The sequence below is a fragment of the Fistularia commersonii genome, chromosome 20 (genome assembly GCF_037954325.1).
Source record: "Fistularia commersonii isolate RoL2024-O1a breed Wild chromosome 20, RoL_Fcom_v1.0, whole genome shotgun sequence".
NCBI classification, from domain to species: Eukaryota; Metazoa; Chordata; class Actinopteri; order Syngnathiformes; family Fistulariidae; genus Fistularia; species Fistularia commersonii.
In genome coordinates this window covers 9,547,241-9,561,142 of record NC_141303.1, presented here as the reverse complement: position 1 = coordinate 9,561,142, position 13,902 = coordinate 9,547,241, and the positions used below count along the sequence as shown (strand labels likewise).

The window sequence follows — 13,902 nt, the reverse complement described above, 5'->3', positions numbered from 1 at the left end:
ATTTTCATGTATTCATACATTCCCTTACAAAACTTTAATTGTGCTTACATCCTGGCATGACCACACTGAAGGCTTTGCTTTGTGGACCCTGTCCCCTTCTGTTGGTGGCTCTGATTTTGAAGATATATCGGTCTCCAGGTGTAAGACCGTCTATGTTAGTTGAGGTTGTGCTGCCCCGGTATGTCACACTTTTCATTCCAAAAGGCTTCATTGCAGGAGCATAAGAAAGAATGTACTCTGTGTGAAAGTAAGTGAACAGCTCTTGAGAAAACAGGTGTTTATCCCATTTAGGAGAGCAGCTTCAAAAATTAATGGTCTTCACAAAAGAGTAAGAAGATCAGTCACATCAGACCCCATGTGTGTTATCGATTTTGGTATTTGTTGAATGCCGTAGTAGGAAAATATTTTTTCAATTAGGATACACACATTTGGATAAAATTCTTCAAGTCTAACCTCTTATTCTTCCATTTGGCTCTTCAGGAGGATCCCATGTTGCTATTACAGTGGTCCCTTTCCCCCGCAGTGGCTTAACCTCAAAGTTCTCTGGTGGCCCAGATGGAGCTAACAAGTGAGGAAAACAAAACTAAGGAAAACAGCAAAGAAGCCACTAGAACCAAAAAGGAACATAACAGCATGAAATATTACTATTTTTCACGAATAATAAGTATTAAATACAATTACATTAAATATTATTCTAATTATTTAATTGATATTGTAAATATATTTTAAATATAAATATATTAAATGTAAATATTACTTTTTTTTTTTTAAATCACAGCTGAAAAATGTTGTACTTTGAAACCTCAAAAAGGAAAATAATTGCTGCCATACATTTTAAGCAGATTCCTTTTGATAATATGTATAACTCTCAACTTGGTAATGAGTTGGGGCCAGGCTAGAATTCAAACCATATCAGTGAACAAGGAGCTGCAAGTCCATGGTGGTGGTGAAAGTGCTGAGATGATGCAGAGAAGGAAGGTGGATATACTGTGTGTCCAGGAGACCAGGTGGAAAGGTAGTAGGCTAGAAGCTTAGGAGCAGGCTTTCAGTTGTACTATCATGGCACTGACAGGAAGAGAAATTGAGAAGGAGTTATTTTTAAGGAGGAGTTTGTTAGGAATGTTCTGGAGGTGAAAAGAATGTCAGATAGACTTATGAGTCTGAAACTGGAAATTGAAGGTGTGATGCTATATGTTGTTAGTAGCTATGCCCCGCAGGTGGAATGTGAGTTCTGGAATGAGTTAGATGAAGTGATGCAGAATATCCCCAGAGATGAGAGGGCGGTAATTGGTGCAGACTTCAATGGGCATGGTGGTGCAGGCAATTGAGGGGATGAAGAAGTGATGGGCAGATTTGGTATACAGGATATGAACACAGAGGGACAGATGGTAGACAAAGGTACAAAGGTAGACAACATCTCATATATACAAGGTATCCGGGTGGACTGGTGAGGCTACAGGGAGTGGAGATCAAGAAGTTGGAGGATGTCAGATACTTGGGGTCAACAGTCCAGAGCAGCGGAAAGGACAGGTTCAAGCAGGTTGGAATGAATGGAGAAAAATGTCTGGGGTACTATGCGATAGAAGACTATCAGCCAGAATGAAAGGAAAGGTGTACAAGACAGTAGTGAGACCTGTGATGCTGTATGGCCAAGAAACAGTTACAGTGATGAAAAGACAGAAGGCAGACCTAAAGGTTGCAGAGATGAAGATTCTAAGGTTCTCTTTGGGAGTGATGAGGATGGATAGGAGCAGGAATGAGTCAATTGGAGGAACAGCACATGTTTGATGTTTTGGAGAGAGCCAGACTGAGATGGTTTTGGTCATGTACAGAGGAATATATTGGTAGACGGATGCTGGAATTGGGAGCTGCCAGGCAGGCAGTCTAGAGGAAGACCAAAGAAAAGATTTATGGATGTAGTGAGAGAGGATATGAAGGTAGTTGTTGACAAAAATGGTTATGCAAGACTTATTTTTTTCCGCAAGAATAGGCTCTCTTCAGTCAACCTTCCTTTCTGTGGATTGACTCATTGGGTGTGACAATGCAAAGGCTTCCAACTGAAATTATGGAGTTGCCTAGGCCTGGCTCAACTTGAACATGGCTTGATTTTATTGCAAGCAATAAGCAGCTGGGCTGCTAATGTACTTGTGTACAAAGCAACCATGTTCTCTAGGTTACATGTTATCAAACGCTATCACAATAGCGTTATGAATTTCCCTGGCACTCTCTGAAACCAAAAATTTGGCAGATTTAGTTGTCTTTTTACTGAGCTTTGCCTTCTTAAAATAACAATCAGCTGCTTTGTGTTGAACACCAATTTTTAACATGCAAGGGCTTCTCCTACCTGATTCAGGGGTCCTTTGAAAGACGGACACACTCCACTTCCCTTGATTTTGTCCTTCTGAGATTCTGACAGAGAACTCGTACATGCCATCCGCAGAAAGAGTATCTATGAGCATTCTCCTCTGGGTACTGTCCTTGTATTCCCAGCGTGCAGACTCCCCCTTCTCCCGGTACCTAACTGTGTAAAATCTATGTTGGGAGGAAAATGTTTTATTTGTTCCAATGGTTAAAATTCCTCTATTAATCACTTACTTCTTACACCATGATTCTCACCTGGGTACACTGGGTTCAACCATCCCAATTTCAAGAGCAGGGTCTCTCCAGGAGATGAGGACTGACTGATGAGACATAACTCTGACACTTATGTCCTCGGCCTGATACTCAGGTGGTTCTATACACACACACACACACACACACACACACACACACACACACACACACACACACTAAAATTTGAGGCTTCAGATTCAAAAGAATCTAATGTTCTAGTGTTACCTCTGGTTCACACATCTGCTTTGAATCATGGAACTGCTGGGATGTAAAGGGCCAGCACAGTGGCTCGGTCTTTAACAGTGTCACCTCACAGAAAGAGGGTCCTCCCTTCAGTGCTGGCCGGAGGCGGTTTTGTGTGGAGTTTGCATGTTCCCCTGATTCAGGGCTTTAGTTTAATTGCTCCGTCATTGTCCCTAGCCAAGGGATGATCATTGAACTCAATTTGGTTCCCAAATGTAAGGGGCCACCACAGAGCTCAAATTCATCTGTATAAGTTTATGTCTGACAAATGAAGATGATTTAGGTCACTGTTGCTGCAACTGCTAGGGCATCTAATCCTCATAAAGTTTGCCTTTGATGATTTCTAACAATAACAGATTGCAGTTTGATAAATTTGTGTGTCAACATGATTTCCAAATATATGATACCAGTTAATAAAAGCATTATTGGGAACATTTTTTTACCATACCGAAAGATATTTTCATACATTTCTTTCTCTCACTTGCATTAAAACTATGGTAAATAAGTAATAAATATGTCAACAAGGAAATCAATTAAATCTCTAAAGTAGACAAGAATCAGAAATTCCTTTTTACATGCTTATGGAGGCCATGCAAAGGCTGAATATGTGAACCAAGGACTATTAACTTCACCCTGTTTTCATGAAGCTGATTTGACAAATAATAATGAAATATTGACATTATGAAAACAAGATGAGAGTTAAGAGTAATGAAGCGTTTCAATAGAAACCAGTAGGTACCTGGTGTGGTTGTTTTGGTTTTGGCTGCTCTGTTAGCAGATGCACTCTGGCCCTGGGCTTTCTGTGCCTGCAGTGACACCACATGAACGGACTCAGATGCTATGAATAGAAAGGGATACCAAGGATGGCCAGGGTTTACACTATGGACACTAAAGATAACACAAATAAATGTTTAAACTTTTTTTTCCTCAGTAATGTTAACTTTCATTTACAGTGCTTATAATAAACATGCGTCAAATTAGTCACATAAATTGAAGGTATTTACTCCAAGATTACTTTCCAGCTCAATGTGAACTATATCCAACTTAAAATCATCCATCTGCATTGTATTTTACATATACCAAAGTCTCTGCTCATTTATTTTTTTGGAATAATATGTAGGTCATCTTACTTAATTTGGGTGAGAAGCGGTTCCTCTGGTCAGATTGAGGCTGAGTGTGATGTTGGCGTCTCCGATACTGCATGGGAGTGTCTGGTTGCCTGGGACCAGAAGATGACTGAGGAGCCCTCCTTTGTGTTCTTGTGTTTGACACTCCCAAAGGATGAGCTGTTCTGTCTACCCTGGTGGCACGTCTGACTGAGGGCTGATGCCTGGCAGCGGTGTCTATAGACCTGGCTGGAACTGTCATAGAGAAAAGGGAAGAGTTGATGGTTTATCTGTCTGACATCAAATTTAATTTATGATTTTTTGTTTCTGCCGGATTTGCCTGATGACATTTGAAATTTCAATTGAAAATGACTCTTAAACACATCTGGTCCGATACATAGTCATATACCGTATTGTTTTGATCCAGTATGCGAAGCTGACAGTTTGGAAATGGATATGATATGGTACTATTTATGTCACCTTTTATCAACTCCAACTCTGGGTGTTCTGTCTTCTGAATTATTCCCCCCGAAAGTGGCTCAGCGATAGACACCTCAGAATCAACTAATCTGGCACGAGAGCCTCCTCCTCTCCCATCTTCATTCTTGTCTCTTCAACCTTTCTGTGATGCCAGTGTATAGGTAAGCTGGGCCAAGCTTTATCCAACACAGAGAGGAACTGAAAACACTCATGTGGTACCTTTTTAGCAAGCTAGGAATGTTTTTAAATGTGTTTTTTTTTTTTTTTTCAGAATGACATTCTTGGTCTCTCTGGTCTGCGCTCTCTACTCCGGGTAGCAAAATTCCTCCCTTGGATTGAAAGAACATTGACTGGTAAAAACATCAACTGTCTCTCTGACTTTTTTAAGATCTGGCATTTCATTTTTCACATCATCCCTCTGATCTCTGTAGACGTGGAGATTATTGTTCTTGTCCAGTTGCCAACAGAATGTCCTCCCTTCAATACATTTATGTGAGCAGGTGTAAGCAAGGTATGAGGAAACATTTAAGTCAATAATAATTAATTGGCAGTAGTCTTATTTACAAATAATTGCATTATTAATTCAATAAGTTCCACATTACATAGCAACTTTTTTTAAATTTGTAAAGAATTATTATATTGGTACTTTGTATATTTTTCAAGTATCTAAAATACAGCTAGTCAGTAACATATTCGGCCACGTATTTGCTTCCACCTCGGTCTCTAACCCATGGTTGTTGTTTGAGAATATTTCCTCACATTAGCTGCTGTACTTAATCAGAAATAACCCCATTTGGTTTTAATCAGACAATTTCTACTTTGCCTTATTTTCTTCTCTCTCTCTCTTTCGCTCTCTCTGGAAAACCGTCTATGGGAATAGTTTGGCCCAGGTTGTCATGCCACGGACCACTAAACCACTGATTCCACATTGCTCTCACTGCCAAATCCTGTCTGTTATTTCCTGGAAGGTTTAGTTCATTACTCGACCCAATCACACAGTATGGAAGGGGAAAGTGCTTTCATTGTCGGGGAAAAGGAATGGTTACTGGGGAAGACAAAACAGACAGGTTGAAGATAGGAGTGGACTAGGAGATACAAGAAGAAAGGAGCAGGGAACCAAGTTGTTGCCGGTGGGAAATATTCAAATAGACACCAGAAGAAAACGCTTACTCTGGGGCTAAGCGGAACAACCTGTTAATAACAGTTTTTTTTCTCATGGCACAATGCAACCTAAGGGAGAAGGATATTTAGTACTCAGGGAAAGGTTATTAAAAATACCACTTCCATTCCACATTTAGCAAGGTGCAAAACTAATGGTTGATAAGAATCGGAGTGGCTAACTGCTACCAGACTATTTAGAATGCAATTTAGGACAGTCTTGTTTTTGTGACTATACTTTGGCAGTACATTTGAAATGTCAAGCCAATAAAGCCAGACAAGTTGAACTAAATTGTGTAAAGACTAGACTTGTAGGATAACTGGAAGCCAGCTGGAACATTGGCATGAATAGGCATCAAGAGACCTGTGATGATGCTTGGCAAAGGATGATGAAATCCCCACCAGCCATGGTGACGGCAACTTATTTTTGATCGACTGAAGCAAGTTTCAGCAAAGACTGGTGAAGGACTATTTTTAGGAAGAACTGGCTCAGACTAAGCCTAAGAGAGTTTTGCTGATGTCTAACCACTGAGGAGACTGGCTAAGGCTATGTTTTTGGAGAGACTGACTGACTGGTCTTGAGAGAAAAGCAGTGCCCTAAGCTTTGTAGTAACAGGTTGGAGCCTAGCTTTGGGACAGACAAGCTGAAGGGGAAATGAAACACAGCCATTGCCTTTTTTTGGTTAGATCCAATTTTTTGCCATTGAATTGAGTTGTCCAAATCTATACGTTCAGCCCCTCCTGTGGCAGAAGCGGGCAGACAAGGGAGGCTGGCAGAAGCTAGGGTGGAGCGTGGAGCAGGGGAAGTTGTAGAGAGCTGGCCAGGAGTTGTGAGCATAGCAGTCAACAGGCTCATGTGGCATTAATGGTCAAGGAAAAACCTGGATGAAGAAAGAACAGGTAACTATTTACATACAGGAGATATACTGTGAGTCACTGAAGCAAAGAAATACTGGCCATTAATTCAATGATAAAGGATGGCATGAGTGAAACATTTTAACTTTGATATCAAAACAATTTACCGATAGTTGATGAGAAAGTCTCCATGCTCTGATACATCCACCACAGCTAGTTTCAGCTCAACAAGCATGAGCAGTATGCATCCTCAGAGCAGCTCTACCACAAACTAATAGCAAAATATTTGAGCTTGCGTGTCAGAGAGCACGGGCGCCATTAAATGCTTGTATTGTATGTTGTGCTAAATTCCACCCTGAAGTCTTCTTTCTTTCTTTCTTTCCTCCCTTCTTTTTGTCTTTCATTATACATTTTCATTAAAATACTTCAATTTATCTACTATCATCAAGTGTCAAACACTTCTACAGTTGATAAATAACTTAAAAATGAAAACTGGCAGTAAAGGCACACACCTTTGAGGTCAAATTTAATGATTAAGATCAGTCAGCTGTAAACTGTTGGCAAGTTCCACTGTCAATATGTGGCCTGATGGAAAATAGTACAAGCGATTAGATCGTATTTGTAGGATGCAAATTCCATTCCACCTCACAGTCTGTCGAAAGAAATGACAGGCTAATATGTGATAATTAATGCAACCCTCACGCACCTAAAACACTCTGGATTGGTGATGAGGAAAACATCTGGAAAAAAATATTTGTTTTTCTTTGAAGTTTAACAAATAAAGGGTAATACACACAGACACTTGGTAGCAAATAAATACTCATAATAATCTAAAAAGAAGCCAAGCAGACATTGTGTGACAGAGTTCAGTTAAAATTTTAATATCCATGATGACAGCTGCAGCTCTGTTTGGATTCGGTCAGATAGTTTTACACACTCAAACAGCCCTGGATTATCCCGGGGGTGACCACACGCAAAAAGCCCCTCTCTGCCTGTTAATAAGAAAGAAGTCATAAACAGCACCCTTGAACTCATCAAGTATTTTGTTCCAAACTGTGTGGTTTTAATATTTAGTTGACTTATGCAACAATTGAATGTGATTTTTTTTAAGATAGAATTTAGATCGTTTATTTTTAACAATCATTTTACTTAATCTTCAAATACAGCCAGCTGGTCACACATGTTCAATGCGGTTGGGGGGTAATTAAATATGAAATACAACTTACCTGTTGACAAATTACTGACAGGTACACCTCCCAGCACAGCAAAGCCATCTAGGTTAACCCATTCAGGCTCTAAATAAATAGACAACAATAATTTGTAGTTAACTTGACAGTTGATAGTCATTAGAGAAGCCTATAAAAGAAAAAGAAAAATATGAAAAAAATCCTGTAGTCTCACAAAAGCTGTTGAAGTAAGCCTCCAGGATCAAGATTAATGACAATGTTTGGACTGTCTCACTGATTGATGAAAAGCCAAGATTACATCCTAGATTTTGGAATTTAATTAGCAAATCATTTGCTCTGACTCTACAGCCTGCAATTTTTACTTGTTTCTTTGGGGCACAAGTTAAGTCAAGGTCACCTTCTCGAATGGCTTTTTCATTTTCCCAATATCAGTGAATTCTTTTTCTCACTCCTGCTCGTCCCCGTCTTATTCCCTCTTGATCGTAACAAGTCAAAGTAAATCTTCCTTTGTGTCTCTAACAGGGACTGGCGAGACACATTCATGATGTGGAGGCAAGATGTACAATGTTATTTATGACGACCAATGCTGCTCTCATGCTGCTGAGGGAACATCACATGATGTGCAAGGAATTTCTGGAAAGGCAACGCTGAGACAGAGATCCATTGCCAGACGTTTAGCGCAAAACTGCACCAGAGTTGGACAGACTAAAAGGCAGCCACAGTGCACACTGAGCTTCACAATATTCACACATATGAACATCAGGATGCACGAATGCATTCACTGATGCACAATCCAAGACGGTCATCACTGAACACTCACACTGAGCTTGTATAAGTGATCACAACACACACAGTCTCAGGGCTGGGTTGTCTAAAAGGGAGCTAGCTGATGATGTAATATGGTTCTAAAGTTCTGAGGCAGAAAATGCAATAATGGCAAAAACAGACTTCAACTGTGTTGAAACAGCAAACTCATTGCATAGAGAAACATAAAAGCCCAGTTTTAATTTAGCAAGGAATTAAGATGTAAAAATAGTCCCATTTCAAATCCTTAAACAACCACCGTCTACTTCTTTGCTTCACTACAGTTCGTCCCTTGCAGCTCAAAACCCCAGTGCCCTCTTTCCTTCATTCCTTCTTTCTGACTTGTTTCCTAAATTCTTTGTTTCTCTCTGGCCAACTTGGAGAGCATCAAGTCCAGTGTTGAATTTATCGCAGATAAAATAAAACAGTCATAAATGTAGACTCACACATCACCACATGCTTTTGCATATGATCACACCCTGCTGTCTCTACATTGCACACAGCTTTGCACATCTACTTGCTCTTGGCGCTCGTCTTGAGAAAGTGCAGAACTCAGCAACGTCACTTCAAAACTGTCATCCAAACTAATTTTCTTGCACTGCATCCCATTTTTTCCCCTCTAAATTGTAGTGTTGTCCAACTGTGCTAATAGCACTTTCAGGTCGGTAATAAACACGTTTTCCTTTGGGTCTACTTGATTCTAGCAGACGTGAGCAAAGGCTCGAAGCCTCTTGTGTCTCACATCTTCCTCGTTTTGTCACCCACTCTTTTTAACTATGGATTCTTTTCTGTCTTACCTACATCCTCAATTGGTTGAGATTGGCTGTCTTTTCCCATTTTTGTGAAGCGGTGAGTCCTCACAGGTTTATTGGTGCTGATGACAAAACGGTCCACCGGTCTTCCATCGAGATGGATAGTTGGCTCCCAGCCCTCCCTCGGGTCCTTGTCCAAAGTTGCATGTTTCCCATTATGTGGCCGCAGTGGCTTCTCGGCTGAAAAGCAAAGGGTGCCTTATGCTTTCACCACTGAAAGAGTTAAGTTTCAGACTTATCAGGTAAGACTTAAATACTACCATGGATAATTTACTTTGAAATAAACGCAGTGTGCTCGGCACTTTAAGAAACTTTGATGCTGGTAAAACTAAAACTTTGGGTGAGGCAGCTAGAAAATTACCACTCATTTTATGGAGAGTTACTTTGATGCCAAAAGCTCACTCTCAATTCTGCCATTGCTGAGTTTTACACGATACAAACAAATAAAAAAGGATAAAGTAACCACCTTTCATCTGAGGAGGATAAAGAGCCTTTCTGTTCCTCTGTCAATGTAAATGCATTTACAATGCTGTTGAGATGTTATATTCAGGACGTTCTCTGGCAAACATAATTAATTAAATCAATAAATAATTCTGTCATATCATTACACAGTCGATTCAACTGGTCTAAAATACCCCCTATAGAGCATTATATTAATACAAAATTAAAGTTACTCAAATGCTGAACTCCTAACAAAATTAATTAACCACTAAGCAGTGATGTAATGATAGAGATGTTGCTTGTTATGTTGAGATTATTGTGATAATATGGAGATTCTGTCGCATTCAACCACATATCACCAGAAGATCATGTTTTCTACATGTTAAACTATATTTTTTATTAGCGTCACATTTACTTGGCATCAGGTAGATTTTCCAAAATGTTGTACTTCACTCAGATCTGAAAAAAACTTCAGATTTTAATGGATGGAAATTAATGGATAATTGAAAATGTCGTTTCAGTTTTGGGTTCAGACTGAGATTCGAGTATAAAAACATTGGTTCTGATTCTTCAGTTTTACTCAGGTGACCAAGAGTGACCCCATGAGAAGCATTTATAGGGCAGCTCACAAAGCACTGCCCTAAGGTAAAATTCCATGTTTTATGGAGTAAAGCTGGGACACTTAAGGTTGATAATGTGAGCATGCTGGCATTCGGACTTGTGCAAAGCAGCACTGTGCAGAATTATAGCCACATGTTAATCATAAGGGAAGCTATTAAGGAACAATTGTGTGCATCTGATACTGGGAAATGTTAACCATGGTTTTCCCTTACTGAGGTCTGAATGTAGTCAATGATCAATAACCTGTCAAAAGAAGAGTTAATTGGTCCTGAAATTAATTTTATAAAAGCAAATATCACTTCTATATTTAGGGGATATCAAAACAGTAAAGTGCAACGTTAATTATCATTGCTCTTTGCTGTTAAAAATATTCGTCAGAAGGACGATTGCATCTTTTAACCAGCAGGGTCTCCTCCTCTTTGTGCTCCCAAAGAGGTTAACAGCCGCAGTTGTGGATCAGCATTGTCACAAAATCACTTCATCATTCCAAATCTTCTCTGTTTGCAGGTGTGCACCCAGCTGGATGTGAACTTCCAGTCCCCACGATTTCAGTCCCCACAAAAAAGTTCGGGACCCCCATTCTGCAGCTGACAGGTGGTGACAACTCATTGGAGACCTACAATGTTTAAGTTTTAGTGTGTGATGAAACCTTAAGGGTTCTGCTGGTTATGGATAGCACCACATTAGCCAGAGAGACAAATAGCCATGTGAGACTGAGCACATGAAGGAGTGCTTCCCAATCAAAGAAAGAAGCACAAGTCCCCCCAATTGCTTCTCTATGAATGCAGTTAAAATCATGTTCATCAGGTGTTTGTGGACACTCTCTTTAACAACTTCCCTTGTTTTCCCTTTGTGCCCATGAATTACACTGGGAGGAAAATTGAGAAGGAACTATTCATCTTGATTTGGCCCCATCAAGTGTATCTCTATCCAGCTGCAAACCACAAATTTCTAATTTAACTAATACTCCTTCAAGAGCAGCAGACACATATTTGCAACCCAAGAATAAACATTTTTTGTGAAGCAGTTACGTAAGTAAATGGCTCTAACATCCCAGTCCTACAATGTGAGGTTTAAGAGAGTTACCAGGGGAAACCAAAACAAAAATAAAACGTTGTATGTGCTGCATTTGAGAAATGTCAAATGGAAAGACAGATAATGTATGGCTGAGTTAGACAGTGGAAAGTATTAAGCATGTGAAAAATGAGGGTGGGGCCAGGGAATCATTATGTCATTGCTTATATCTATAAAATTAAGTTTGTTTGCGTATTTGACTGCAGAAGAGTATCAGTGTGAGTCTCTGTCTGTGTCTGTGTCTGTGTCTGTGTCTGCGTCTGTGTCTGTGTCTGTGTCTGGGTCTGCATCTGTCTGTGTCTGTGTCTGTGTGTGTGTGCGAAGGAGAAAGAAAACAGAAAGAGCATGTATAGGTAAGCCCTGGAGACACCTATGACACTATGTTGAAAAATACTTCTGCTCTCTTGAGTCTCATATCTGCAGGATTCACTACTTCACTTAGCAAAAAACACAGACGCACAGACACAGACCCCAAACACAGCCTGCATGAGTATGCCATTTGATGTAAATAACTGTCCCAAACTTTCTTTTTAAGAGGACTTTGTGTTCCCTCCTTTTGTTCTCTGTAGCCCCAGCCTGTTTGAACAGCAGTTTCAGTTTTGGATTATGAATCACTGTTTAACCAACTGATTTTCAATCGGCTTAGTCAAAACAGTCACTCCACCCAATTTAAATTTGTTGCATATTTTTCCACATTTACAACCAGTTAGTTGACCTTAGTTTATTTTCCCACTTTTTAACTCTTTTTAATTACGGCTTTTTTGCAGCCTCCATCATGATGTGATATTCAGTTTAACTTTTTAAAAGTGTATGGCATCTACTCAAGATAATTCACAGCTTTGATTCCAGATGTCTTGTACTAATGGAAACTGAAGAAACAGTTTGAGAAAACCTTCTACAGAACAACGGGAAAACAATGATTGTGCCTCTTTATAGTTTGTCATTAATAATATGTTTGATGTTGTGCATGACATAAACAGAATTTCATTCAGCTTGGCTGTATAAGGATCAAATAAATAGATAAATCATATATCCAGAACATAGATATTTAAGGAGGAGCTGAGTGAGATGTTTTTAGAAGATTTTTCCAAGTGTTTTTATGTTAATACGATCTGGGCCTCCCTTTTTTCATTTTGAAAATATTTGAGAGGTTGGAGACAAATCTCTCGGCCGCCCTTTTTTTGTTTTTACATTGTTTTCTCTATGTAAAAACTGGAGGCAAGTGTTTGTTAGTATCGCAAGGTCGTCCTGAAGAGGGCATCAGACCCTGTGAGCTGGCATCTGAATCGCTCATCCTTTCTGTAGTTTTATTCCGTCCATGTATGAGTAAATCGATAACATTTGCATCCTCTCTTTCTTTTGGAAAGATATGGATTTTAAACAGTTACTTGTGTTAATTATTGGATCAGTACAGAAAGGAGTTTGTCCGTCAGAGTTCAAAAACATTTTCACTTGAATCATTTGGCTTTAACAGACATCTCTAAAATCTGGAGAAAATAACAGGAACCAAATTTTGTTTTTCCAATCACACAAAATGAGTCATAGAGTTCTTTGGCTGGCTCACTGAGCATCTAGGTGGTGGCTGGTGTCAAGTCATGCCGGGGGCCAAAGAATTCTTTCCAGCCCTTCTGTCGGTCTATTGCTTGTCTCACGTTTGACCTTCAGTAAATGCTTGCAAATCAGTCTACTGTGTCTGCTTTATGACAAAGTGAGCATATGTCTGCAGTTGCATCAATGAATCCCAGGAATATCAGAGGAACAGCTGACATATTATCATTAATAGTTATCATTAATGCCACGTCCTCCTGAAGCAAACTTCCGAAATCAACAATCTTGTGACAGGTTTGTTAATAGCCCAGGTGGTACTGGTTAAAACTACTGGAGCTGTGCCAACACATGACATCATGACACTATACATGCCATGGCTGACAGGTTCGACAGGAAGACCATATGCAGACTGCAGGAAGTGCTGAATTTAATCTTCATCAGGTGATCAAACATTAATGCTAAAAAATACTAAAACTTGCTGCTGCTCTCAAACAGGCCATTTCAAATCAATCCTGAAAAAAGTTAACCTTATGAAAGCCCTTATACAGAAAGTTGTACGTGAGACATGTCAAGTGCTGCACCAGAAGAATTCCAGCATGCTAATTGGAGCAGAGAAATTGAATTCCAGTTGCCTGCAAGGACATGATTCCCTATTTCCCCTCACTCACTGTCCCATTTACTCTTTCCTACTTTCCAGGATCTGGTGGACTGGCAGCATGGAAGAAACTGCCATTATTTATTGTCCATATAGACTGTTCCTGTTCTCTTTTCTCTCTGTCCTTCCCTGTTGCAGTGCCTCCAACCAAGGTGTCAGGATACTCCCATGAGCCCAATTCCATCCACTGGTTTGACAAACATTAGGCTGACAAGTTGATGACAAGTGAGTGGAGAAGGTAAATGAGCAACACCCTTCTCTCCCTTCACAACTACTGTCAAAAAGCCCAGGAGGAAGGCATTTAA

General features: G+C 39.8%; 1 protein-coding gene across 2 annotated transcripts in view; it reads right to left on the bottom strand.

Annotated features, from left to right (window-relative positions):
• Nucleotides 1-13,902, bottom strand: part of fndc1 (fibronectin type III domain containing 1) — a 38,822-nt gene that overhangs the window by 23,156 nt on the left and 1,764 nt on the right. Inside the window, exons 2-9 of one of the 2 annotated variants that reach the window (XM_086167268.1) lie at nucleotides 9,244-9,438; nucleotides 7,682-7,750; nucleotides 3,987-4,217; nucleotides 3,596-3,694; nucleotides 2,617-2,734; nucleotides 2,345-2,532; nucleotides 454-561; nucleotides 49-237 (exon numbers count right to left, since the gene is read on the bottom strand). In XM_086167268.1, the coding sequence (XP_086023394.1) occupies nucleotides 49-237; nucleotides 454-561; nucleotides 2,345-2,532; nucleotides 2,617-2,734; nucleotides 3,596-3,694; nucleotides 3,987-4,217; nucleotides 7,682-7,750; nucleotides 9,244-9,438 (1,197 nt within the window). Of the gene's footprint in view, nucleotides 1-48; nucleotides 238-453; nucleotides 562-2,344; nucleotides 2,533-2,616; nucleotides 2,735-3,595; nucleotides 3,695-3,986; nucleotides 4,218-7,681; nucleotides 7,751-9,243; nucleotides 9,439-13,902 lie in introns of those variants that run through there. The other variant, XM_086167269.1, reaches the window with a different exon arrangement.